The sequence below is a fragment of the Leucopleurus acutus genome, assembly GCF_964270905.1.
Source record: "Leucopleurus acutus genome assembly, chromosome: 8".
Taxonomy (NCBI): domain Eukaryota; kingdom Metazoa; phylum Chordata; class Mammalia; order Artiodactyla; family Delphinidae; genus Leucopleurus; species Leucopleurus acutus.
Genome location: NC_139151.1, coordinates 72,230,184 through 72,255,546, shown reverse-complemented (window position 1 = coordinate 72,255,546; position 25,363 = coordinate 72,230,184). Strand labels below are relative to the sequence as shown.

Sequence of the window (25,363 nt, the reverse complement as noted above, 5' to 3'; positions counted from 1 at the left end):
CTGGTGTCAGTTTACTTCTTAGACAGCCAGAGGAAGCTAGAAGAATAGAGGAAAATTTCTTCCTCCCCGACAATATCTAGCAAGTAGCCAATGCTCAACAAAAGTTTGTTGAATAAATAAGTGCTCCTTCCAGTCTTTCGCTTTCTTCTCCCAATAGAATCACGGCATTCCTACCTTTGGCTCTTCCTATAAATACAATCACCTTCTTGCCCACCCAACCTCTTGACAGTTACAATAGCCAGCTCCCAGGACTTTTTACGCCCACGGACTCAAACCAGGGATGCAAAGCAGGTAAGTAACTCATTCAAGGAAACCAAACAAGGCCTGCAAATTGCATCTCTTCGTCTTACTTCTCCAGATGACCTTAACCACCAATCTACCTTTTTTGTCTTCAAACTCTGTTGCCTGACTTTTTCCTCTCTCGGCCACCAACGCTGTTATGCTCTGCCCCGCCCCGCCAAAGGCACACCACCCTCACTCGGCTGTCTTATTTCCCAGTTCTGACAATTCTCCTCCTGCGTCCGTTTTCCTATCCAGCCCCCCCGAAATTTCTCTTTTGAAGCTCCATTACCTCTTCCTTCCTAAATCCAACCACAATTTGGGGTCTTTCTTGATCTTTCTCGATACTCTACTGAATTTATCATATCCTTCTCGAAACTCTCTCCCAGAACAGCGCCAATATCTTCTACCTCCTTTACTGCTTCTCCTCGGGTCCTTCCTATTCCTGTCTTCACCGATGTCCCCAAGTTTCCCTCCAGCAAGCTGGGTCGTGGTTTCCTTGGCGCTCACGCGTTTCTGAACGCGCTCAGGGTTCGCGGAGGAGCGGTGGTGCGACTCGGGGCGGAGCCTCGCTGAGCCTAGGGCGTTGGACACCGGTGGACTTTCGAGTCTGGGAAGGGGCGGGGCCTTGAACCTCTCGGGAAGTTTGATCCTCGGCAGCCCCCGTCCAGGACAGTGCGGAAGGAGATTCCCGGGCTGGGGTCTCAGAACCCGACTCACGGTCCTGGCTGGAGATGGAGTTCAGCAGTGAGGGTGTGAGGCGACTGCTTGGCAAGGTGCGGCTAGCCCGCCGGGCAGGGTCTGGGGCGCCGGGGCTTGGGGGCGTTTCCACCCCTGGCCGGGCCACCTCCTTGGGGCGTTTCCCCGGCTTGTCGAGGGGCTTGGAGCGGGGGGTGGGCTGGCCTGAAGCCGGCTGCGGGGAGTGGCCGCAGGGAGGGCGCGGACCTCTCCTTCCCGAGGCCGGGGCTCTGGCTTCGCCTGCAAATCCGACATCCCCCAACCTCCACCTGCTGTGAGACCTTCTCACGCCACCAGCTTCTCTTGGTCTCAGCTTCCAGCCCTCGCCAGTCCCTTTAACCATGCCTTTCTCTCTGCAGAAATGGCCTGCCCTCACCCCACCCCCTTTTTTTAATGATTCGCGTGGCTAATCCTTTGTAGGACTCAACTCAGATGTCACTCCCTAGAAACAGAATCACTACCTCCTTTACTTGCTTTCAGAAATATCGATTATCACATCGTGGAGTAATTATTTACATACAAACCTTACTCGGGCGGTGAACTCTGATGGCAGAGAGTGCTGTAGAATTCCCATCACCTAACCTGACACGACGGAGTGCTGAGTAACTGTGCAGTGAATGAAAGACCTGTGTAGACTTAAGAATGAAGACAGGGTTGGAAGGCCCGGAAGAGATCCTCGTAATGTTGAAAGGTTGAGGTGGAGGGCTGACCCGGAAGTCTGACCTGCGTTTCTCGGGCATGCCTAACGCCAGTTTCTGTGTTACACCAGGCTCTTAGTTCAGGCTTTCTGATTCCCCACCAGTGTACAGTCTGAGGCAACCACCTTTTCCACCAGTTTCTTAGTTATATGATTCATAATGCTTCTTAAAACTTCCCTATGCGGAAACGGTACGTTTATGCCGTTTTTTTGTTTTGTTTAAAATTTTATTGAAGCATGATACATTCAGAATAAAACAGTAGCAAAATGTAATGGCAGCAGTTAAATATGAATCATATACATGCACATACTTTTCTGGTTCTTTTGATTACATTTTCCTTTCAAGATAAACTGCTCTCTCTTTAGTTGGGTTTGCCTGTGTCTTTCTTTGTTGGGGCAGTTTGTACACCCCTTCGAGGTTTTGAAGCCTTATGATTGAAATTGTTTATATACTTGATTTGAATGATTTTATCTACTGTGACAGGTGTGTAGGTCTTGTAGGAAGAGAAGTATCATCGTCCTTAGGATTACACCCTTCCTGTCTCCTCTTCAGAGAACATGAAATTAAAAGAACCACTCTATCAAGTTTTTCAGTGACGGAAGCATGGTGTATTGTCCAGGGGGAAGAATTGCTAAAGCTGAGAATAGAAAAAGAACTTCATAATTTTGGTGGAACTGGAATGCAGGAAAAAGACAAAAGAGAGACAATAATTTTCTCAAGGGTGGGACCAGTATAGTTGAGGAAGGTTTTTGTTTTTGTTTTTTATCATCAGTGCATAACATGGAATCTGGCACTTAGGTGCTTAATAAATGTCTGTTGGATGTGTAAATTAAGGAGACCATTTAGAAACACGTTAGTCCAGCAGATATTTCCAAAGTTCCTTAACCCTCAAGGTAGGCAAATAATATAACTTAATACTTAGAAATAATTTTACTGCTGAAAAATTTGTGAAGTGAACAATACATTAAAATCAAGCAACTGTAAGGAGAACATGAAAAATCTTATTGAAAACAAATGAAACCTAATAAGTATTCCAACCTAGATAAATATTCCAGCTTCATGGATGTGAAGATGTCAGCTCTCTCCAGATTGATCTATAGAGCCAATGCAGTTCCAATCAAAATTCTAACAGGGTATTTGGGGAACTTTTCAGACTGATTCTAAAATCATTTGGAAGGGCAGAAGGCCAGGAATAATCTTGACATTTTTACAGAAGAAGAATAGGTGTGGGACTTGCTCTACCAGATGTCAAGACTAGTAATGGAGGCTTAGTGTGATGTTGGTGTAGGACAGACAAATTAACCAGTGGAACAGACTAGAGGGCTTAGAACCATGTTCACACGTGTTTGGAAATGTGATATAAAACAGAAGAGGCATTGCAGATAACTACAGAAAGGAGAATGCAGAGACAAATGATTATCTATACAGGCGAAAATGAAATTGGACCCTTACCTCTGACCAAACATAAAAATTCCCCGTGGACTGAAGATTCAAGTGTAAAAGACGAGCTTTAAAACGTATAGAGATAAATGTAGGAAAGAATCTTCATGGACTCAGAGTATGCAAACATTTTTTAAACAAGACGTAAAATACTCAAAGAAGAGTGATAAATTTGATTGCATTCAAATTAAGAACTTTCATGTATAAAAAGACACCATGAAGAGAGTGAAGAGGCAAAACACAAACTTGGAGAATAACATTGTGATGCATAATTGACAAAGTATTGGTATCCAGAATATATAAATTAGCCTACAAATCAATATTGAAACCAATAGAAAATTGGACAAAAGACACGAATAATCATTTTTTAAAAAACAAAAGAAGAATCAGGGGAATGAATGTTTGCTCAACCCATTAGTAACCATGGAAAAGCAAATTGAGAGCATGGTAAAACACCATTTTCTCTCACTAGATTGTCATAAATTAAGGTCATTTCAAAGGGTTTGGAGGATGTGGATGAATGGGAATTTTAAACTCTGTGGTAGTTACCATAGAGAATTCATAATATATGAAGCAAGAGACATTCACAGAATTACTCATCATTAAAAAGTAGAAACAACCCAAATGTTCATTGACAGAAGGAAGGATAATTTGTTCTGTACTCATTCACACAATGGAAAACACTATGCAGCAGTGAAAATGAGTGAACTACAACATGCAACAATACAAGTGAATCTTAGAAACATTATATTCAGTGAAAAAAATTGGAGGTTATATGCAAGATTATATTTTGATTAAAACAAGAAACAACGAAACAACAGTGTGGTGTTTAGAGATGCACACAAATGCGATAAAAACTACGGAGGGCAAAAGCAAAGGAGTGTGACCACACAATTTAAGGTAGGCAGTTGAATGGTTAAGAGGAGGAGCACCCGGACAGGTGTAATGGAATTGGAAAGGTCTGTGCTGTCCAGTATGGTAGCCACTAGCTACATGTGGCTCTTTAAATTCATCAAAATTAGATAAAATTAAAAATGAGTTTCTTGGTCACACCAGCCACATATTAAGTGTCAGTAGCCACTTGTGGCTACTGTATTGGACAGAACACATAATGATCTTTTCCGTCATGGCAGAAAGTTTTGTTGGACAGCACTGTTCTAGATCAAACATGGGTGAGTTGGTGCCTGAGTGTTTATTCTTCAAAATGTATATATATGTACATATATGTTTATATGTATATATATTCTTTTTTTTTTTTTTTTGCGGTACACGGGCCTCCCACTGCTGTGGCCTCTCCCGTTGCGGAGCATAGGCTCCGGACGCACAGGCTTAGTAGCCATGGCTCACGGGCCTAGCCGCTCCGCAGCATGTGGGATCTTCCCGGACCAGGGCACGAACCCATGTCCCCTGCATCGGCAGGTGGACTCTCAACCACTGCACCACCAGGGAAGCCCTGTATATATATTCTTTAGTTGTATTAAATATTAAGTTTAGAAAACTTCTCTGGTTCCCTAATTCCTATTTCCCACTCCCCTGGCCAAGTTACCTTGGACAGGTAACTTAACCTCGATTTGCTCAGTTATGAAATAATAGGATTGGATTTGATCTGTAAGATTCCTTAATGTTTAATTTTTTTTTAATAAAATGATGCCACAAAGTATTCCTCAGGGTGTCCAACATTTGAGCAATGTCATACAGGAGTACTCTTGATGTTCGTAAGTATCAGTCTACTAAATAAACATACTGTAGTATAGTGGATAAAGTTAAAATTTTAGTAACTTCTCAATTTTTCAACTGATTTTTATGATAGTATAATTGCTTTAGTTTTAGGATCTCATGGGCCAGTTTTCCTCTTTAGTTCCCTGCCTGCACCCTTTAAGCAAATGGCATTGTCTGAGGCATATTCCTTGGAGAATGTTATACAAGCTTCTCTTAGGTGGTATAGGAACAGTAATGGAATATATGTCTTAATATTACACTAAGAAGATATTTTGTTTCATACATAGTGAAAATGATGTGCTTTTTATTTTTCTAGGACAGATAAAATAGGTCTTTTTCGTCAGAAAGGCAAATCACATATTCGACCAGTAGTGATGTTTGGATTTTCAAGCCCTAACAAAGAGTGCTTTTGACAAACTTTTATGTCAGTTTTGCAGTTAGATCAGTTCTGGTATATAGCCCTATGCAGCCATTAATCATTACATTCTCAGAGGATGTTAAGGATGTAAAAACAGCTTATAACATGAAATAGAAAACAAAACAAAAATTATTTGGTTCATAATAAATATATATTCCAGGTGACAACAATGCAGCCTTTTGTACATTTGTGTAGTGTCTGGAGTTGGGATGGTTTCATTCACTTTTGTTTTCACTGAATCTGGGACTCATTTTTACCCTGCTGTAGTTAATACTGATCGATTCTTAGTTTTAGTGATCTTAGTGATCGATGCTCAGTCCTTTGGATCATAATTGCTTTCTATATCCACTCTACTCATATAAATCTGCCTCTTTGCTAACTCCCATCCAATTAGCCTGCATTTATTGAAGCCATACCCTGTGCTAAATGCTATGGGGAAATAAAAATGAGTAAGAGATGTTTCTAGTCCTCAAGTTGTTAATTATACACTTTTTCTTCTGCCAAATTCTTTCCCATCTTAAAATGACCTTCCTCCTTCCCTCTAATTTTCTGTACCATTCTAGGCTCTAATGTGAATTGTAGACAGCTCTTTTCAGAGGCCTTTCTGTAACCTAGGTATGCTTTGTCGATTCATCGTTTCCTGTCGGTACTTACTATTGTATACATATTTTGTTTAATATCTCACTTTTACATATGTTAATCATGAGATCTTCATACATACCTGCTGAAGTTGGCAGGCAGTAGAGCTATATCTCTTTTGCCCATGAAAAACTTAAGACTCAGAGAGAGGAAATAGGATCTCTTAGCAGTTATTTTATTTTCTCCCAGTCTCCTCCAACCCTAGGCACCCACTAAGCTACTTTCTGTTTCTATGGATTTGCCTATTTTGGGTACTTTATACACAAGTCATACAATATGTGGCTTTTTGTGTCTGTTTTCTTTAACTTAGTGTAATGTTTTTAAGGTTTATCCAAGTATGTATCAGTTCTTCATTTTTATGGCTGAATATTCCATTTTATGGATATGTCACACTTTATTCATCAGTTGATGGACATTTGGATTGTTTTCACTTCTTGATTGTTATGAATAATGCTGCTATGAACAATTGTGCACAAGTTTTTGTGTGGACATGTTTTCATTTTTCTTGGGTATATACCTCAGAGTGGAATTGTTGGGTCATATGGTAACTCTGTGTTTAATCTTTTGAAGAACTGCCAAACTCTTCCAAAGCAGCTGCACCATTTTACTACCAGCAGTGGTGTATGTATATGAGGGTTCTGATTTCTCCACATCCTTTCCCACATTTGTTACCGTCTTTTTGATTATAGTATGAATCCTCCGACTTCTTTTTTTTTTTTTAATTTGTTTTTGGCTGCATTGTGTCTTCGTTGCTGCACTCGGGCTTCCTCTAGTTGCGGCAAGCGGGGGCTACTCTTTGTTGCGGTGCGCGGGCTTCTCATTGCGGTGGCTTCTCTTGTTTCGGAGCACTGACTCTAGGCGCACTGGCTTCAGTAGTTGTAGCACATGGGCTCAGTAGTTGTGGCTCGTGGGCTCTAGAGTGCAGGCTCAGTAGTTGTGGTGCACGGGCTTAGTTGCTCCGTGGCATGTGGGATCTTCCCCTGCTAGGGCTCAAACCCGTGTCCCCTGCATTGGCAGGCGGATTCTTAACCACCACGCCACCAGGGAAGCTCTTTTTAATTCTTTTTTAAGATTGTTTTGGCTGCATTCCTTGAATTTCCATATGAATTTTAAGGTCCGTTCGTAAATTTTTGCAAATGAGCAAAAAAAGTCAGCTGGGATTTTGATATGGATTGGTGATTGTTGAATCTGTTGGGGAACATTGCCATCTTAACAATATCAAGTCTTCTGATCTATCGACAAGGGATACCTTTCTATTCATTTAGATCTATTTTAATTTCTTTCAACAATGTTTTGTAGTTTTTAGAGTGTAAGTTTTGCATCTTGTTAAATTTATTCCTAAGTATTTTATTCTTTTTGATGCTATTGTAAATGTAATTGTTTTCTTAATTTCATTTTCAGAATGGTAATAGACTCTTAACATACTTTTTTTTTTTTTCATTTAATGCCTAGCACAAGTCCAGGAGGTGGGTATAATTTCTCTTTGCAAATGAGAAAATAAGTTCAAAGAAGTTAAATGATTTTGCCCACAGGGCAACCAAGGTAGTATTTCTGAGACTACATCTGGATGAATGAGGAGGCAGGTCACTCAACCTGACTGCAAACCTTTGCATGCTTTCTGTTTTCCCTTTGAAACCTAGCTGCGGTACCAGGTAGGGAAATTCAGGGTGTCTCAAGTGAATGAGATATTCAGGCACGAGAGGTGGATCTTACAGTGATGACAGGGGTGCTACATCCTGCCCTACTTCTTAAGCCTTCAGGAAGTATTTGGAGGCATTTGATATAGTGATTAAAGGCCCAGGCACTGGGTTTGAGCTCTGGCTTCACTACTTAACTTGCTATCTACCACAGCAAGTTATTTTGATTCTCTAGCTTTCATTTTCATCTTCTATAAAGTCAAGCAGTTATAAGCCCTGCCTACTTCATAGGGTCATTATTAAAAGGATGACGTCAAATACTATTCATGTTTGTAAAACTCAGAGCCCAGGGCCTAGCACATAGTAAGTGTTCAGTTAAATGTTAATTTGTAATTGTTCTGTTGCTTATAATTTTATTCTTATTCCGTGTTCATTTTTCTCTCTTCAGTACAAGTTCAGGGATCTAACTATGGAAGAACTGAAGAATGTAAATACGTTTTTCCCACATTTCAGATATTCCATGGATACCTATGGTAAGAATTGTATCCTCTAGTTTTTGCTACATTAATTATTTGTTCCTAGAGATCTACAAACTTATTATAATTTCTCATTTCTCTCTTTTATCCCCTGATTTTGAGCTACGCTTTATGACCTGTGGTTTTTGAGGAAATTTAAGTTAATAAAATTTATATGGTATTAGTTTTCTATTGCTGCTGTAACAAATGAACACAAATTTAGTGGCTTAAAACAACACAGGGACTTCCCTGGTGGTCCAGTGGTTAAGACTTCGCCTTCCAATGCAGGGGGTGCAGGTTCAATCCCTGGTCAGGGAGTTAAGATCCCACATGCCTCGAGGCCAAAAAACCAAAACATAAAGCAGAAGCAATATTGTAACAAATTCAGTAAAGACTTTAAAAATGGTCTACATCAAAAAAAAAAAATCTTAAAAAAAAAAAGCAACACAAATTTACTATCTTACAGTTATTTGTCTAGAAGCCCAACACAGGTCTCTGTAGGTTAAGTGTTGGCAGGTCTTAGTTCCTTTTTGGAGGCTCTGGGAGATCATATATTCTCTTGCTTTTTTAAGTTTCTAAATGTCACCCATATTCTTTGGCTCAAGGTCACCTTCCTTCATCTTTAAAGCTAGCAATGTTACATCTCTCTGACCATCCTTCTGTAGTCACATCTCCAGAGAAAAGGTTCTCTGCTTTTAAGAACCAAATGTGATTAGCTTAGGCCCACTCTAATCATACAGGATAATTTCCCCATGTCAGGGCCCTTAACTTAATTGTATCTGAAAAGTTTCTTTGCCAAGTAAGGTAACATATGCACAGGTTCCAAGGATTAGGATATTGGACATCCATGGAGGCTATTATTCTGCCTACCACATATATGGTTGATAATAAATTAATAACAAAGTTTTAGTTATCTTCTTCACTTAATATAGAGGGTCTGGTTACCTGAGACAGATTTTACTTTACTGTCTTTCAAAATTTCTGACCACAACCCACACTTGGAAATGTGTTTTATATCATGACCCCATATACACACAACTAAAGTATTATGTACACCTTGGTGTTTTCTCTTCTATTCCATTCCATACCGTTTAAAAAAAAAATGCTGATTGAGACTCACTAAATTGATTTCAGGACCCACGAATTAGTCAAAACACACAGTTTTGAAAAACTTCTTTATTCTACATGGGTATGTTTTGTATTTGAATTCGCTTGGGTTACAAAAATATGTCTAATTCAGAATTATATATTAGAAAATTTGAGGCATTATTGGAGTATTTCTTAGGAATAGCTAATTTTATGTGTGGAAGAAATGATTAGATTCTGGCTTACCTGTGTCTGGCCTCTCTTGATTAGCACCCAGGTATTTGGTGCTGCATAAATGCCTGGGATGGGGGATTTAACAGCTGCTATTTATTGAACACCAGATATACTTCCAAATGTTTTATCTATATTATTTTACATATTCTTGTACAACCAAAGCTGTGAGGTGCGTATTATCAGCTTCATTTTTCAGAGAAAGAAACTGAGGCTCAGAGAGTTTAAATAACTTGCTTAAGATTACACAGCTAGTTAGGCATGGAGTTGGGGCTTGTACTCATGTCCATCTTGCCCTCTGCTTGAATAATACTTGTTCTTTTACAATCTATAAGTAATCTTATAGATTTAAGCCTTTGTTATACCAGTTAATTCTCATTTCCCCCATCTAGAGGAAGTAGGCTGTGGTGCCATTAAACCCTCAAGCTATAGGATTAATATTGTCAAGGTGCATTTTATTATTGAAGACAATGTTAGTCAGGTATTATAATCATTTTTCTTTTGGCTTTTTGAATAATTTGGACAATGACTATGTACACCTGTAGTTTCTCTACCACATTTTCAGGTTCTTCTGTGTCCCTGAGAAACAATCCCTGTTCCACTCCTCTGTCCATTTTAGTTTTGCCTTAGAGTGATCCCTTCACCCATTGTTACCTTTCACTCATATAGTTCAAGGTAAATATTTGTACTTATGTACACTCTTGGCCTTGAGTTTTCTGTCAGCCTGGCTTTTCCTCTTCTCCCTTTCTGATAGGTCATCAAATCTATTTAGACTTTTTTCTTCCCCTGCATAAATAGTATAGTAAGCTACTGAAGTCCTTAAAGGACCACATTCCAAGGCAGTTTGACAGTTTGAAACCAGATGTCGTGTTTTCGGTATTCAGTTCAGAAATTAGGGCATTGATTCTCCATCAGTGTGTCCCAGATGGATAAGTTGAAATGTCAGGGATGTGAAGATTGAGAAAAGGTTGAGAATAATGGAGTTAGAGAAAGCAAAGATAATTATTAATCCTTCTAAAAGGTCACTTTCAAAAGTAAAACTAACTTCTTTTTTCTGATTATAAAAGTTATAATCTGATATCTGAAAGTGCTTATAACTGATGTTACATGTGGCAGTTATTTGATAATGTCCCCACATTTTATAATCCTTTACTTCTTATCAAGGGTTTTCACATCATCTCATTTAATCATTGTGACAACTTTATGATGCAGTCTTTATAGATTTTATATCTTTATTTTATAGATGATGAAACTGAAGTTCAAAGAGGTTAAAGTAACCAAAAGTCACATGCCTCTGTCGACGGAAATAATAAACAGTCTATAATAGGAATAGAAAAGAGTTTTATTTGAGCCAGTCTGAGCACTATAGCCTCAGATAGTTCTGAAGAGCTTTCCGAAGAAGCATGGTTTTCAGCACAGTTTTATATCTGTCAGAACAAAGAACATCAAACATCACAGGGGTGCATTCCTTCAAGGTTTCAAAAAAAGACAAATGAGCATGCACACAATGAGTCAGCATGGCCTTGGCGCCTGTGAAGGGAGCTTTATCATTGAAGGAGTGCTAGCGTTGATGTTTTAGGGAAGGGAGGCATTTATCTCTGTCTTCAAAACAGACATTCTTTACTTCTGGACAATGCACCCTTTTCTTTAATGATTAAAGCAGATGTACAATGTATGTTTAATGGGCCACAAAACTGGCTATTCTAGTTAGCATAAAGCTTAAGTTAAATAATGTATAAGCTAGGATGACTTCTCCGTATCTCAATGTGTGAAAATTTCTTCCATCACCTCTAAGTAGGAAAAGTCGGCCAAAAACTTGGGATTTCAGTATCTTAAGTCCTGTGTTCTTTCAACTACCTGCTCTGCTTTCTAAGAGAACATCATTTAGTTCTTTGCCCTTGTCAACATATTTACTGATTCCTAGATGATGGTTTTTAGAAATTATGTGTGTTTCTGTATGTGTGTATGTACATGCACACACTTTAATACAGTTCTTCCTACTTCTGATTGTGCATTCTGGGGCTTTTTTTTTCTTCCAGTTTTCAAAGATAGTTCCCAGAAAAACCTGCTGAACTTCACCGGCACTATTCCTGTGATGTATCAGGGTAAGTGTGGAAGTTGAGAAAATGTGGGAATTTTCTAAAAGAGCAGTTTAATTAAAACTTATATTTGTTTAGTTCCATAACATTCTCAAAGTGGTTTTGTTTTTTTTTTTAGAGAACATTTTTACGAGCTGGTCAATTTTTTATTTATTTATTTTTAAAATATTTATTTATTTATTTATTTATTTTGCGGTACCTGGGCCTCCCACCGCCACGGCCCCTCCCACCGCGGAGCACAGGCTCTGGACGCGTACGCCTAGTGGCCACGACTCACAGACCCAGCCGCCCCGCAGCATGCGGGACCCTCCTGGACCGGGGCACAAACCAGCGTCCCCTGCATCGGCAGGCAGACCCCCAACCACTGCGCCACCAGGGAAGTCCTTAAATATTTATTTTTTTGGCCACGCTATGTGGCTTGCGGGATCTTAGTTCCCCCAACCGGGGATCAAACCCGGGCCCCCAGCAGTGGAAGCTCAGAGTCCTAACCACTGGGTTGCCAGGGAATTCCCCTCAAAGTGTTTTAACATGTATATGATCTATACTGAACCTTACTGGATGTGGCAGAATGCTGTCCCAGTGAAGGAAGGCTTAGGTTAATACCAACAAATTCAGTTCAGTTCAACGAATATTTATTTATTGAATGTCAACTATCTGCCCACTACTCTGCTAGGTTTTGAGGTACAGAGGCGAGCAAGACAGACATAGGCCTGCGCTTGTGGAGAGTTAACTCTGCTTTCCATAGCAAACTGCAGGGATCCCACCTTTTTATCCCATTACCTGAATGTTTTGTTCCCCTCCCTTTCCCTCTATATGATGTAGCATTATCCCCATTCTGTTGGTGAAACTGAGTCCTGGTCACGTGGTTTACCTGAGTCCACACAGCTGGTATCAGACGGGAACTTAAAACCCAATAGGAAATTTTTAAAACACAGGTGCCATTAAAGCTCAAAAAAAGCAACATATTTTCAGATCACCTGACAGGTTAAAATAGCTAAGTGTTTGCCCAAAAATAAAAAAAAAATCACTAACTTCCCTATAATTAATTCTGTTTGTCTAGACCTACTTCCTTCAACGTTTAACAGGACTAACCTGTCAGATGGGTGTCATAGGAGCTTGCTTATCTAGTATGATTTGAAGAACACCAGAGGAGCATTGGTTCCAATTATTTCTCTGAAGTGGTGCTTGGAATTCCACCATTAAAAATCCATTCCCCTTTTAAAATGCAAATAATCTCAGGAGGAATAACATCCAAAATCACTAATATACAGTGCTGTGCTTATAGAAAATGCTCGGTAAATATTTGTTGAATGATTGAGTTAGTTTCTTTGATTACTGACTGAAAGGCTTAGGAATAGATGAACTTACTGGGTATTTGAAAGAGGAGGTGCACTGAAAAAGGGCTGAGGAAGATCTGGAAACCAAATGGGGAGAGAGCAGTGCAGTTTGCTGTCTCTTACAAAGGATTCATCGCTGTATTATAGGAGCACATTGCCCAACAGACACCAAGAAGATGTATTTTGGGGGACTTTTTTCAAAGTAAGTGCTTCATTATGGTAGTGGCTAGACTGTTACAAACCCTCCTTTATTGCTTCCCCCTGCCCCCATGATGACTTACTGCCAGAGGTTCACTCATGTTTTATTCTTCCTCTGTGTATGTCCAATCATAACATCTCCTTTGCCACAGAGAATGCTTAGAAATCCAGTTTGGTTTTTATGAATAGGAATGTGGTTGGAGATGAAAGTAGGTAGCAGTGGGCTCTGAAAAAATTGCAGTGAGGTAAGCAGAGCAGGTATAGAGTCGATTTTTATTTTCTTTCCTTGCTTCTCCCTTCCCAAGCTCTCAGACTGTTTTCTGGCTGCCTAGAGAATTTTACTGAGACCTGTTTCCCATTACTTGTATTCTGTGTTTATTATGGTTAGATGTTAGAGAGAGAGAGAAAGAATTCTTACCACCCCAATGATTGATTGATTGATTGATTGACTGATTCCATAGTTCTTACCAACCCCAGTGATTTCAAGGGTAGTTGCATATTGACAGAGGAACTTACAAATTTAAATGAATCATTGCTTAGTAGCCCTCAGTTTCTAGGACAATGTGGGGAGGTTACAGGAGGGCATAAAAGTTATCTTAAGATGCCACTCATTGGCACTCTGCATCTTCCTAGAGCGGTGGAGTCAGGTCATTGATTCTTATGCTGGTAGTAATTCCAAGGTAGTAATGGTACCTGCAATATCTTTTGTTTTTTTTTTTTGGTAGTACACTCTTTTTCCCCTTTGCTTTTGACTGGAATTATAGCAACTCCTTGTGATGCATACTAGTTATTTCCTGCTGATCAGAAGGTCAGAATGTATTATCTTTCTCATCTGTAAAATGGGCCAATGATAGAGCCTAACTCTACAATTTTGAGGATTAAATGCATTAGTCTAAGTAAAGCTCTTAGCATAGTTCCTGGCACATAGTAAGTGCCTAATAAACGTTGGCCATTATTATTTGCATGCTTTTGTTACTTTTATCTGGTTACTAGTTTTGTTAGTATAATAATAGTACATGCTCATGTTAAAAAATTTTTAATAATTGAAAAGAGATGAGGTTAAGCTTATATCTAACCTCCCACCCAGTCCTGTTCCCCAGGTGAATCTTCTGTTGATATTTCCTTATATATACCTGCAGAAATTTTCTGGATTATTTCTTATCCCTCCAAGATTGTGTCAAGGTTGTGATGACACTTTTCCTTCACCCACCCATTGTTTAGAGATGTGTATCATCTTAGTAAGATGATACCCATCTGAACTTTATTTACAACTAACTTAAATTATGTCCTTATGATATAATTACTTTAAATTTGAGGACTCTACCAGGAGTCCTGACTCTTTGCTAATGAATTACTGAAATTAAGTGGGCAGGGTAGGAGGCAGGGCATTTGCTGACAGAAAAGAATGAGAAAGAAGGAAGAAGGGCACAGAGAATACCAGTAGTGAAATCTTACAAGTTATAGACATGGGAATCAGGCTCACCATGCGCTTTGCCAGGAGTGTGATATTAAAATGCATGAATGCTGCTGGGGAGAGGCATTGATTGAGGCAGCAGATCCTTGATCAACCAGGAAGATACCTTCAATAGACATTCCTTTCCTTTTCTTTAATGTGTAGTGATTAACATTAGAAAATGGCTCCATCGAGATTGGGACTACCACTCCAAAACAAAAAAAATTGCATGGCCTAGGACTTCCCTGGAGGTCCAGTGGTTAGGACTCTGCACTGTCAATGCAGGGGGCATGTGTTCAGTCCCTGGTCAGGGAACTAAGATCCCACATGCTGCACAGCGTGGGAAAAAAAAAAATTGCATGGTCCAAACAGTGGCTTATAAATGTTTGATTGTGACCCACAATAAGAAATACTTTCGTATACATAGTTATATATGTATATAACTAAAATTAAATATTATTGTTTGCAGCCTACTAAATTAATTTCATGACCTATTTATTGTGACCAACATTTGAAAAACACTGGTCTAGAGTATATAACATTAGACAGGGTGACTTCTGGAGGAATGTGATGATGTGTCTCAATACCTGTTGGTCACTCTGTGGTGCTGTGATCACATGACTTTATAATCATAGAGTACCAACAGCTATGCCTGTATCCATACTGTAAGTACTTAGATACTATGTATGGTGATGGATGTTAACTACACTTATTGTGGTGATTATTTTGCAATATATACAAATATTGAATCATTACGTTGTATACATGAAACTAATACAGTGTTATATATCAATTATACCCAAATAAAAAGTTTTTTTAATACTTAGATAAAATTAGAAGAGGAATATGGTTCTGAAAACTGCTGATATAAAATAGTAGAAATAGTACTAGGACATTTCTATTATGTAGTGACTTTCAGTTCTCTAGAATTACATGGGAAGCTTTTAAAAAATGTTGTCCAGACCCTGTCCCACTGAATCAGAAACTTTTGGGGAGAGGCCTGGATATTGGTATGTTTCAGAGTTCCTTAAGCATTTCTAATATGCAGACAGAGCTGAGTATCATTGTGCTTAGGGCAGGAGGAAGCAGGATGAAAAAAGTAGAGTATTTCCATAGTAAGAAAAAGATTGCAGTGGAGAAGAAAACTTTTTATTTATACCTTGCTTATTTCCAAAGTGGGTTTGAGGTAAATTGTAAAAATTGCCAACCCGTCATGGTACTTACCATGTCATGTACTGTTCTAAGCATTTTATGTACCTTAACTAATTTTATCCTCACAAGAATCCTATGAGGTAGGAGCTTTTATTATTCTCATTTTGTAGAGGAAGGAGTTGAGGCACAGAGAAGTTAAGTAACTTGCCTAAAATCATATAGCTAGTAATGTGTGCAACTAGGATTTGAACCTAGGCATTTGTGCTCCTGAGCAGCCATGATTTTAAATATATTGAAAGACATATGCATTAAGACTGTGAAAGCAGGAATAAATATCAGGAGATAAAATAGAACAGTTAAGATAATTGATCAAATTTCTAGTTTAAGGTTAGTTTTTGCATTTATATTAGGTTTAGCTTTGGGCTTCCTGTAAACCAAAACAGTCAGAGATTTTGGCTCTCAGTAGGCATGACATACATGGTTACATAGTATGTGGTACAGGGTTACACAGTACATGGTACATGGTTACATGGTACATGTACATGGAAGAGCTTTCATTTGGGTTCCTATCTCAGTACACTAAAATTTAAGAGCCACTGGACAAGGTGACTGTTAAGGTTATTTTCAGCTCTAAGTTGTATGTATCTAACCCAGCTTGTATGTTACACTATCTGCAATTAATGAGCAACTTGAGGGCCAGTATCAAATGCATCTTTCATTTGTTCATTCATTCACTCATTAAAAAATATGTATTTATTTATTTATTCGGCTGCACTGGGTCTTAGTTGCAGCACGTAGGATCTTTAGTTGTGGCATGCGGGATCTTTGGTTGCAGCATGTGAACTCTTAGTTGAGGCATGTGGGCTCTAGTTCCCTGACCAGGGATCGAACCTGGGCCTCCTGCATTGGGAGTGCAGAGTTTTAGCCACTGGACCAACAGGGAAGTCCCCATTCATTCATTCTTATTTATATAAGAAATTTTTATTGAGTATCCAGTATGTTAGGCACTATACTTGTTGTAGGGGACATGGAAATAATAATACATAATCATCTCTAGACGTTTATAGTGTAAAAAGAGAAACAGACTTGTAGGCAAATAAATTGGGTGGAGCAAAGAAGGTTACCTAAAGAAGATGTATCCCATACTCCTAGCACAGTAGGTCCTATAAATATTTATTGAATTGAATTGAATAAGCTGGCCATTGTCTTGATTATATTTCCTTAAACGTTATACTGGTGCTTTAATGGGAGCATATTTCCAATGTGAATGTGGATGAAAATAGGAAAATAGGCCTCAGTTTACATAAATCCTTTATCTATAAACTTGACTAGACTTGTGTTTTAAAATGCCACCTAGCTATACCATAAATATAATGTGTGTGGTTCATTATTGTTTGAAGATGTGTTTATTTTGTCTCAAATAGGTAATACATATAACATACCAATTCGTTTGTGGATTTTGGATTCTCACCCTTTTGCTCCCCCCATTTGCTTCTTAAAGCCAACTGCAAATATGGGAATCTTAGTTGGAAAACATGTGGATGCTCAAGGCAGAATATACTTGCCGTATCTCCAAAACTGGAGCCATGTAAGATCAATTTGGATTTTCTTTTAAAAGTTTTTATTTTTCTGAATATTTATCTTTGATCCTAATGGTAGAAAAAAGTTAGTGAATTTTCTTTCAATGATAATTCTTCTTATGATCTTTAAAAATAATTTGAAATTGAGCTCCCCAGAGTCACCCAAGACCCAGAACCCTGCATGAAGCTGCTCTCTCCAGGTCTGGGAGGCAACCATTGTTTGCTCCCTGTCTTTTTATAGTTGTTTGCCGTTTGATAAAGCAAATGAAGAGCTACTAGCAAAATATTGGGCATTACTTCCTAGTTCCTCCCCAGTAAAGATTCTTATGTAATATGTGTATTTATTTGTAGTTTTGCCTGTTTTTAACCTTTATGTAAATTGAATCATATTGTATATAATCTTCTATTACATGCTGTGTTTTAACTGAGCATTAAGTTTTAAAAATTCACCCACAGCGATGCATGAAACTGTAACTTATGTGTTTTACAAGCCCTCACAGGGACTTCCCTGGTGGTCCAGTGATTAAGACTCTGCGCTTCCACTGCAGGGGGCACAGGTTCGGGGAACTAATCCCACTAATTTGGCATGGCCAAATAAATAAACATAAAAGTAAAAAAATAAATAAATAAAAATAAATGGCCCAGACTTAAAAAACAGAAACAAAACAAAACAGAACAAAAATACAAGCCCTCACATTATGCAATTTTGTATTCTGCATATTTCATCTATCATTATATTGAGCATTTTTCCATATTAAACAATATTTTCAAAACACATGGTTTTTAATGGTTGCCTGATGTAGATTGCTCTGTTAGAAATTTAATAATGAGCATCCTTAAATATATATGTAAATATAAATGTATATATCTTATAAATCTTTAATAATTTCCTAATGATAAATCTCTAGGAATGGAATTATTGGATCAAAGTTTTAAAATGTTTTGAAGGCTATTCTTATATATTCCCAAATTGGCCTCCAAGAGGTAGACAAAATGTTGTAATTCTACCATCAATAGAAATCAGTATGGGGGGTACCTGTTTTACAGCACCTTTGCTCTAAAGGGTGCTATAAAAGAAGGTACTATCATTAAAACAAAACAAACCTTTGCTTATCTCTATGGTTCATTTACTTAGAAGGATGTAGAATCTGCTCTCATTTTTGTAAGTAACTACAACTTTTATGAAAGGATAATTTATAATATATTTGTATATACCCAGAAAGTTGTAGGACAGGAGGACAGGGATCTGTCAGAGAGGAGTGAGGTTGACGTAAAGGATGGCATTAGGATTATCACTTCTTATTTCATATACATATTGTAAAAGGATATGCAATTGTGGATGCATTTCATATTGTTTTATGGTTTTCTATTTTTTTCATATAAATAAAACTTTTATAAAGAAGAAAAACAGAAATAGAAAAAGAAAAGCTGCATACCAAATTGTCAGTAGTGGAGTTTAGGTGGGGAAACATTAATCTTTTACTTTATGAACCTGTGCATTATTTGCATTACTTGGTGATTTAAATAAGATTACCAGTTAAATGTGACGAATAGGGCATGATAAAAATTCGTTAGTTGGAAGGACAAAAATTATGTCTTAACCTTAATGTTTAGTTCTTTGGTTATTTGAGAAATTGAAATCTTATCATACATTTATTTATCATGTACGTTTCTTCTTTTTTGAATTGTCTGTTTATCTCTTTCATCCATTTTTACAACTTTAAAAAAAAATACTATCCTTTAACAGTATTTTGACATCTGTGCCCTATTGTGGGAATTTATCTTTCCTGTTTCCTCTTTCTGGTTTTCTTTGGCATCTCTTTTCATACTTTTGTTTGTTTAATAAATACTCAGAGATAGTCCTATAATCTAGTCAAGGTTGTGCTTGATTTCAGATCAGACAGTATTGATTTCATTTTACTATTCTGAACCTCTTTATTATAAGCTAAAACTAGTCTTAAGAAGATATTATATTATTTAAATGGCCCTATTTAGAAGAACTACATTTGGGGGAGGGGGAGGGATTAATTAGGAGTTTGGGATTAACAGATACACACTACTATATATAAAATAGATAATATGGCACAGGGAACTATATTCAGTATATTGTAATAACCTATAATGGAAAAAAATCTGAAAAAGAATATATATATATATATATATATATATATATATATAAAACTGAATCACTTTGCTGTACACCTGAAGCTATAACACAACATTGTAAATCAACTATACTTCAATTTAAAAAAAGTATGATGTTATGATTTTTAAAAGTACTACGTAAACTTTAAGTTCCACGTGCAGTTGGAATAGTATAACTCTACAGAGTTTGGAGCTAGAAGGAATCTAGAGGTCATCTAGGCCAAGGATTGCAGACATTTTCCCCAAGAGAGTCAGTGTGCTGCATTAGGCCTACAGAATTTTGTTTGAACAGCACAGTGGTTTTATTTTGCTTTGTTTTGTTCTTAATATGAATTTGAATGACTATACATGTACTCTTTGCAATTTACCACAGTGACCATCTCCCCAAATTTTCTTACACTTGACAACTTCACACATTATGTTATCTGCTTAGTCTTTAAAGGTATATGAGTTTTTTTATTCTAATAAAAATTTTATTAGAGTGGGCTTCCCTGGTGGCGCAGTGGTTGAGAGTCCGCCTGCCGATGCAGGGGACACGGGTTTGTGCCCCGGTCCGGGAAGATCCCACATGCTGCGGAGCGGCTGGGCCCGTGGGCCATGGCCGCTGAGCCTGCGCGTCCGGAGCCTGTGCTCCGCAACGGGAGAGGCCACAACAGTGAGAGGCCCATGTACCGCAAAAAAAAAAAAAACAAAAAAAATTATTAGAGTGAAACCTAGACTCTGAGAAATTAAGCAATTTTTAGAATGAGCAAGCCACTGAATATTCCTAATAATAATAAAAAACGTATTTTACACTTACAACATACAATTTGCATACATTAGCTCATTTGTTTATCATATTATTGGGATTTATTATTCACATTGTATTGCTAATAATACTGAAGCTCAGAGAGGTTAAGTGCATTTCACTAAGGTTGCTTAACCAGTTAAATTAAAATGAACGGTACTGGATTAGATAAATATCAGTATTAATTTTATGATTTGATAGTGGTTATATAGGAGAATGTTTTGTTCTTTCTTTTAGGAAATATATGCTAAAGTATTTAGGGGTGAAGGGGTATCATATCTTCAGTTTACTCTCGGTTCAGAAAATAGAGGAAAAGAGACTAAGAAAGCAAACCTGATAAAATGTTAACATTCGAGTAATCTGGGTGAAGAGTATATGGAAATTCTTTGTACTATTTTTTTGCTACTTTTCTGTAAGTCTGCAATTATTTCAAAATAAAAAGTGAAAAAAAGGCAGACGACCATTCCCAGATATAGGTACTCTGCTAGTAAGCACATTTATGCTGTTTTCCCACTTTTTGGAGATGTGGGTTAGCATTTCTCCCTTTTTTTTTCAGCTAAAAAATTAATTTTTTTCAATTAAATGTATTAAAACAGTTAAAAGTATCATATAATTTGTATGGTAGTTTTCGAAAAATGAGAGCATGACGTAATACTTTCTTTTGGCTAACTCTGTAACAAGGTAGTATTCCTTAGCAAAATTTTTGCATAACTTTTCCCTTTGTGTGTGTTCTGTAGCCTAAATCTGTCATTGTTGGATTAATTAAAGAAATGATTGCCAAGTTTCAAGAAGAACTTCCCCTGTATTCTCTGCCATCATCTGATGAGGCACAGCAGGTAGACTTGCTAGCCTATATTGCAAAAATCACTGAAGGTTTGTATTTTTGTTTAATCATAAGAGTTATGAGTTTACAGTTTCTCATTAATATCCTTTACTCTCTGCTACTTGATTTCTCTAAATAAATACATGCTTGTATATGTACATATCTGTGTTGAATCAAAAATTCCTATATGTTTATTGTAAGGTAAGTATTACCATACAGTTCCAATGAATATGGTTTCTTAAAATGTAAAAGATTACTTTTATCCTGACAGCTAAAATAATTTGTTATTTTCAAAACCACTTGATATATATTAATGATCCCAAGCTTTTTTCATTATATGTTTATGTGGCTTTTTGCCTCATTCAGTATACTGGACCAGAGAATCTATGATTCTCATTGTTTCTCATTGAGGATAAAGCAAAATACCCATGCTTGCAAAATTTCATGTTAAACATTTTTTTGCATTGTAGACTAGAGCAGTAAGAATCACAATGTTTTTCAGAATTATGGAAATCCTATTTTTTTAAGAGTCTTATATAGTATTTTTTAAATGTTTGGAAAGATATTTTCTTTTTAAAATGATAGCCTCTATTTAGTAGAATATTTATTATGAGATTCCTGTCTTTCTTGCATTTCATTTGTTCAACAATATTTTTGAATGTCTGTTATGGAGTGCCTAGTACCATGTTTTCTGTCCAAGTTATTGAACTTTGGTGTATTTTTTTTAAGATGCTAAAAAGATTTTTGATATTTTTAAATTCTTATGATAGTTCACTTTACTTTTTAGGTGTCTCAGATATAAATTCAAAGAACTGGGCAAATCATGAGAATAAAACAGTCAATAAAATTACTGTGGTTGGCGGTGGAGAACTGGGAATTGCCTGCACATTAGCAATTTCAGCAAAGGTATGTAAGCATAGTGGTTATAAATACATCTGTCATATTGCTACACTTTTAGGCAGTTTCTATTTAACACACAAGAAGTAATGGCTTCATTTTGTCATGTGGGAAAACTTCATTTTGCCTTAAAATATATTTAGTAAGCTGACAAAAAAATATGTGAAAGCTGTCATCAGTAATGTTGCTTCTTAATTAGTAGTTAGTCGTGGAATAGGCTTTGAAAACATGATTTGAACAATGGGCTCATCATCCTAATCCAAGGGAAACCTCAAGTTGACATTCATCTGACTTAGTCACAAATTCTTTTGTGTTTTCTGAGTCCTGCTGCTTTAATTAAACTCTTATTTAATATAATACTTAATTTAGCTATTTCTAAAATTAACATTTTTTAAAAACAATTGCCTTTTCTTGTGTAATTACTCCACTTTCTTTTAGGATCATAGTTCCTAATTTGATATTTTACAATAGTTTGAGATTTGCCTATTTTTCCATCAGTCCTTTTTACTAGATCTTTTCTATATAAATTATTTTCAGAAAGGCTTAAGTCCCCCTTCTTAGAGGTTGAAAGACCCTCCAGGGCCCAGTATCATGGTAACAGCATGTCTGTGTCATTTGAGCCATGTAGACCAGAATAGACTAGCTCAGGGGTCCCCAGCCCCCGGGCCGACGACCACTACTGGTCTGTGGCCTGTTAGGAACCAGGCAAGAAGTGAGCGGTGGGCGAGCGAGTAAAACTTCATCTGCCGCTCCCCATCGCCTGAACCATAACCGCCTGAGCCATCCATCCCACCGCCCCACCGCCCCCGGTCTGAAGAGAAATTGTCTTCCACGAAACCTGTCCCTGGTGCCAAAAAGGTTGGGGACTGCTGGACTAGCTCTTCCTCCATGTATTTATTTGATAGCCGGTATTTGGTTTTCTTTTCTATTAACGTTTGATTGATTGCCATCTAAATTCTTCCCTTTCCATTTAAGATTCACGTATATCTTGGAGGTAGGTTCTACTAGAGCAAATAGTTAAATTGTATCCAGGGAGCTAGAAGATTTTAAAAGCTAACTGTTCAGAACCGTATATGCTAACTTTTGCCATATTATATTTTCATTTCCTCCACACTCCATCTGAATGCACTCTTCCTTCTTAAGTGGAATTTGAAATGTTTGTAGACCTTTTGTTAGTAAATAGAATGCTTCTATAAACATTGCCTTACAAGTTGTTTATTTTCTTGTCTGAATTTTCTGTTGGGGTACATAATCTCAGAAATAGTACTAGTGAGTCAGAGGGCATGAATGGTTTTTATGGTACTTATTACATATTGCTAGATTGCTCTTCAGAAGGGCAGAACTTTACACTGCGAATAACAGTGTAATTTACACTGCTAATAACAATGCACACATCAACCTGATTTTTGTCGTTGCTAACAGTACTAAGTTTTATCAATTTTATTTGTTTTTGGTAAGTGTAGGAAGACCCCTTAAAGTCATATTTCTTAAACTGTTAGAAGTCGCACTATCAGTATTTCTTTGTTTGTGAACTGTCTAGTTGGAAAATTTTTTTCCGTTTTTCCCTTTAAATGTTAATATTTTGACACAAGGTACAATATTCGAATAGTGCAACAATATTCAACTAGTGCAGTAGTAGTCGTAATAATGGCAGTAGTTGAAGTGATGGTAGCAGCAGTAACTAACCCTTACTGAATGCTTACTAGATCCAGGCACTTGTCTAAACACCTGTTTCAATTTTTTTTTTAATTGATTGATATTTTTGGCTGCGTTGGGTGTTCGTTGGGTCTTTGTTGCTGCGAGCGGACTCTTCTCTAGTTGCAGTGAGCAGGGGCTACTCTTCCTTGCAGTGCATGGGCTTCTTATTGCAGTGGCTTCTCTTGTTGCAGAGCATGGGCTCTAGGTGCATGGGCTTCAGTAGTTGTGGCACATGGGCGCAGTAGTTGTGGCTCGCAGGCTCTAGAGCTCAGGCTCAGTAGTGTGGCTCACAGGCTTAGTTGCTCTGCAGCATGTGGGATCTTCCTAGACCAGGGCTCGAGTTCCCTGCACTGGCAGGCGGATTCTTAACCACTGCGCCACCAGGGAAGTCCCACTTGATTAATTTTTACAACAACCTTGTGGCTTAGGTACTATCGTTACTGTCATTTTACAAATGAAGAAACCAGGGCATAGGGAGGTTACCCAACTTGCCCAAAGTCACAGTATTAATAAAAGGAGCCAGGGTTTGAGGTTGGGCAATCTCTTTACAGAGCCTGTATTCTAGATCCTTTGTTTCTAGTCTTTTGAATATCCTTATACATATTGTATCATTTTACACATGTACTAATAAACTTGTAGGATGATTTCTACAAATGAGTTTCATGGATTAAGGGAGTTGTGTTTTTATTTTTTTTTTATAAGGATTTTTTTTTTGATGCAGACCTTTTTTTTCCTTTTTGTCTGTATTGAAATTTGTTACAACATTGCTTCTGTTTTTATGTTTTGGTTTTTTGGCCATGAGGCATGTGGGATCTTAGCTCCCCAACCAGGGGTCGAACCTGCACCCCCTGCACTGGAAGGCAAAGTCTTAACCACTGGACCACCAGGGAAGTCCCTGTGTTTTTAAACTTTGACAGAAATTGTCAAATTATCCCTCATATCAATTGTGCTAGTTCATTCTCATTCCCACAGTGTTTGAGAATACCTGTTTTCTCACACTACTGTTAAACTTTGGGATCTTTGCATGTCTGATAAATGAAAAATGGTAACTCATAGTTTTCTTTGCATTTCTCTTATGAGTGTGGTTAATGTTAATAAAATTAATAGGTATCATTTAGAGAGGACTGCTCTTTGCCAGCCCTGTGTCACATAATTAATCTTCATAACTCCAAGAAATAAGACCAAGTTCAGTGACTTGCTCAGTCTTGCAAAGTTAATAAGTAGCAAGGCTGGATTGCTTCGTGTACACTTTCTGCCTCATAGTCTGGTAGATCCCTGGGTAGTCTTGCTCCTGCACCTTAAGATAGGAGAGACGCTCATATCCCTGGTTGCTTTGGAAAAAGGACTTCCACAAAGATAAATCGACTCTTAGGAGTTTCCATCCTGTTGTTTATGGTCAGCCCACCATGGCACCTAGAAAGCTGTCTACAGGCATGTGAAGTATTTTCCATGAGATCTCTGGGGAGAGAACTGCATGATAATTGGGTTTTATTTTAGCTTTATGACTATTATCTTTTTTTCTTTTTAAGAGAAACTTGGCATTAGTGTTGACATTAATGCTAAAATAGACCAAAAAATAGACCAAAAAAAATCACTCTAAGTTCTTTCAGAATGGAAATTATGACAAAACGAAAACATAAGCGGAAGAACAATAACAAACATATTGAGTGCACCATGTCATCTTTATTACTCATTATCCCATCAAAAGAAACCTGCACTCTGTGACTTCTGAGTTAAGCCCTGTTAGAGCCCAGTTTTTAGTTAAGCCTAAAGGATCACATTATTCAAGTGCAT

General features: G+C 37.7%; 1 protein-coding gene across 5 annotated transcripts in view; it reads left to right on the top strand.

The window, feature by feature from the left end:
- Nucleotides 1–948: 948 nt before the first annotated feature.
- UEVLD (UEV and lactate/malate dehyrogenase domains) overlaps nt 949–25,363 on the top strand; it is a 46,718-nt gene continuing 22,303 nt past the window's right edge. For 3 of the 5 annotated variants that reach the window (XM_082844605.1, XM_082844604.1, XM_082844606.1), the window contains exons 1-6: nt 949–1,055; nt 8,017–8,101; nt 11,440–11,505; nt 17,064–17,227; nt 20,889–21,024; nt 21,762–21,880. In XM_082844605.1, the coding sequence (XP_082700731.1) occupies nt 1,014–1,055; nt 8,017–8,101; nt 11,440–11,505; nt 17,064–17,227; nt 20,889–21,024; nt 21,762–21,880 (612 nt within the window). In that variant the 5' untranslated portion in view covers nt 949–1,013. Of the gene's footprint in view, nt 1,056–8,016; nt 8,102–11,438; nt 11,506–17,063; nt 17,228–20,888; nt 21,025–21,761; nt 21,881–25,363 lie in introns of those variants that run through there. The other 2 variants (XM_082844608.1, XM_082844607.1) reach the window with 2 other exon arrangements.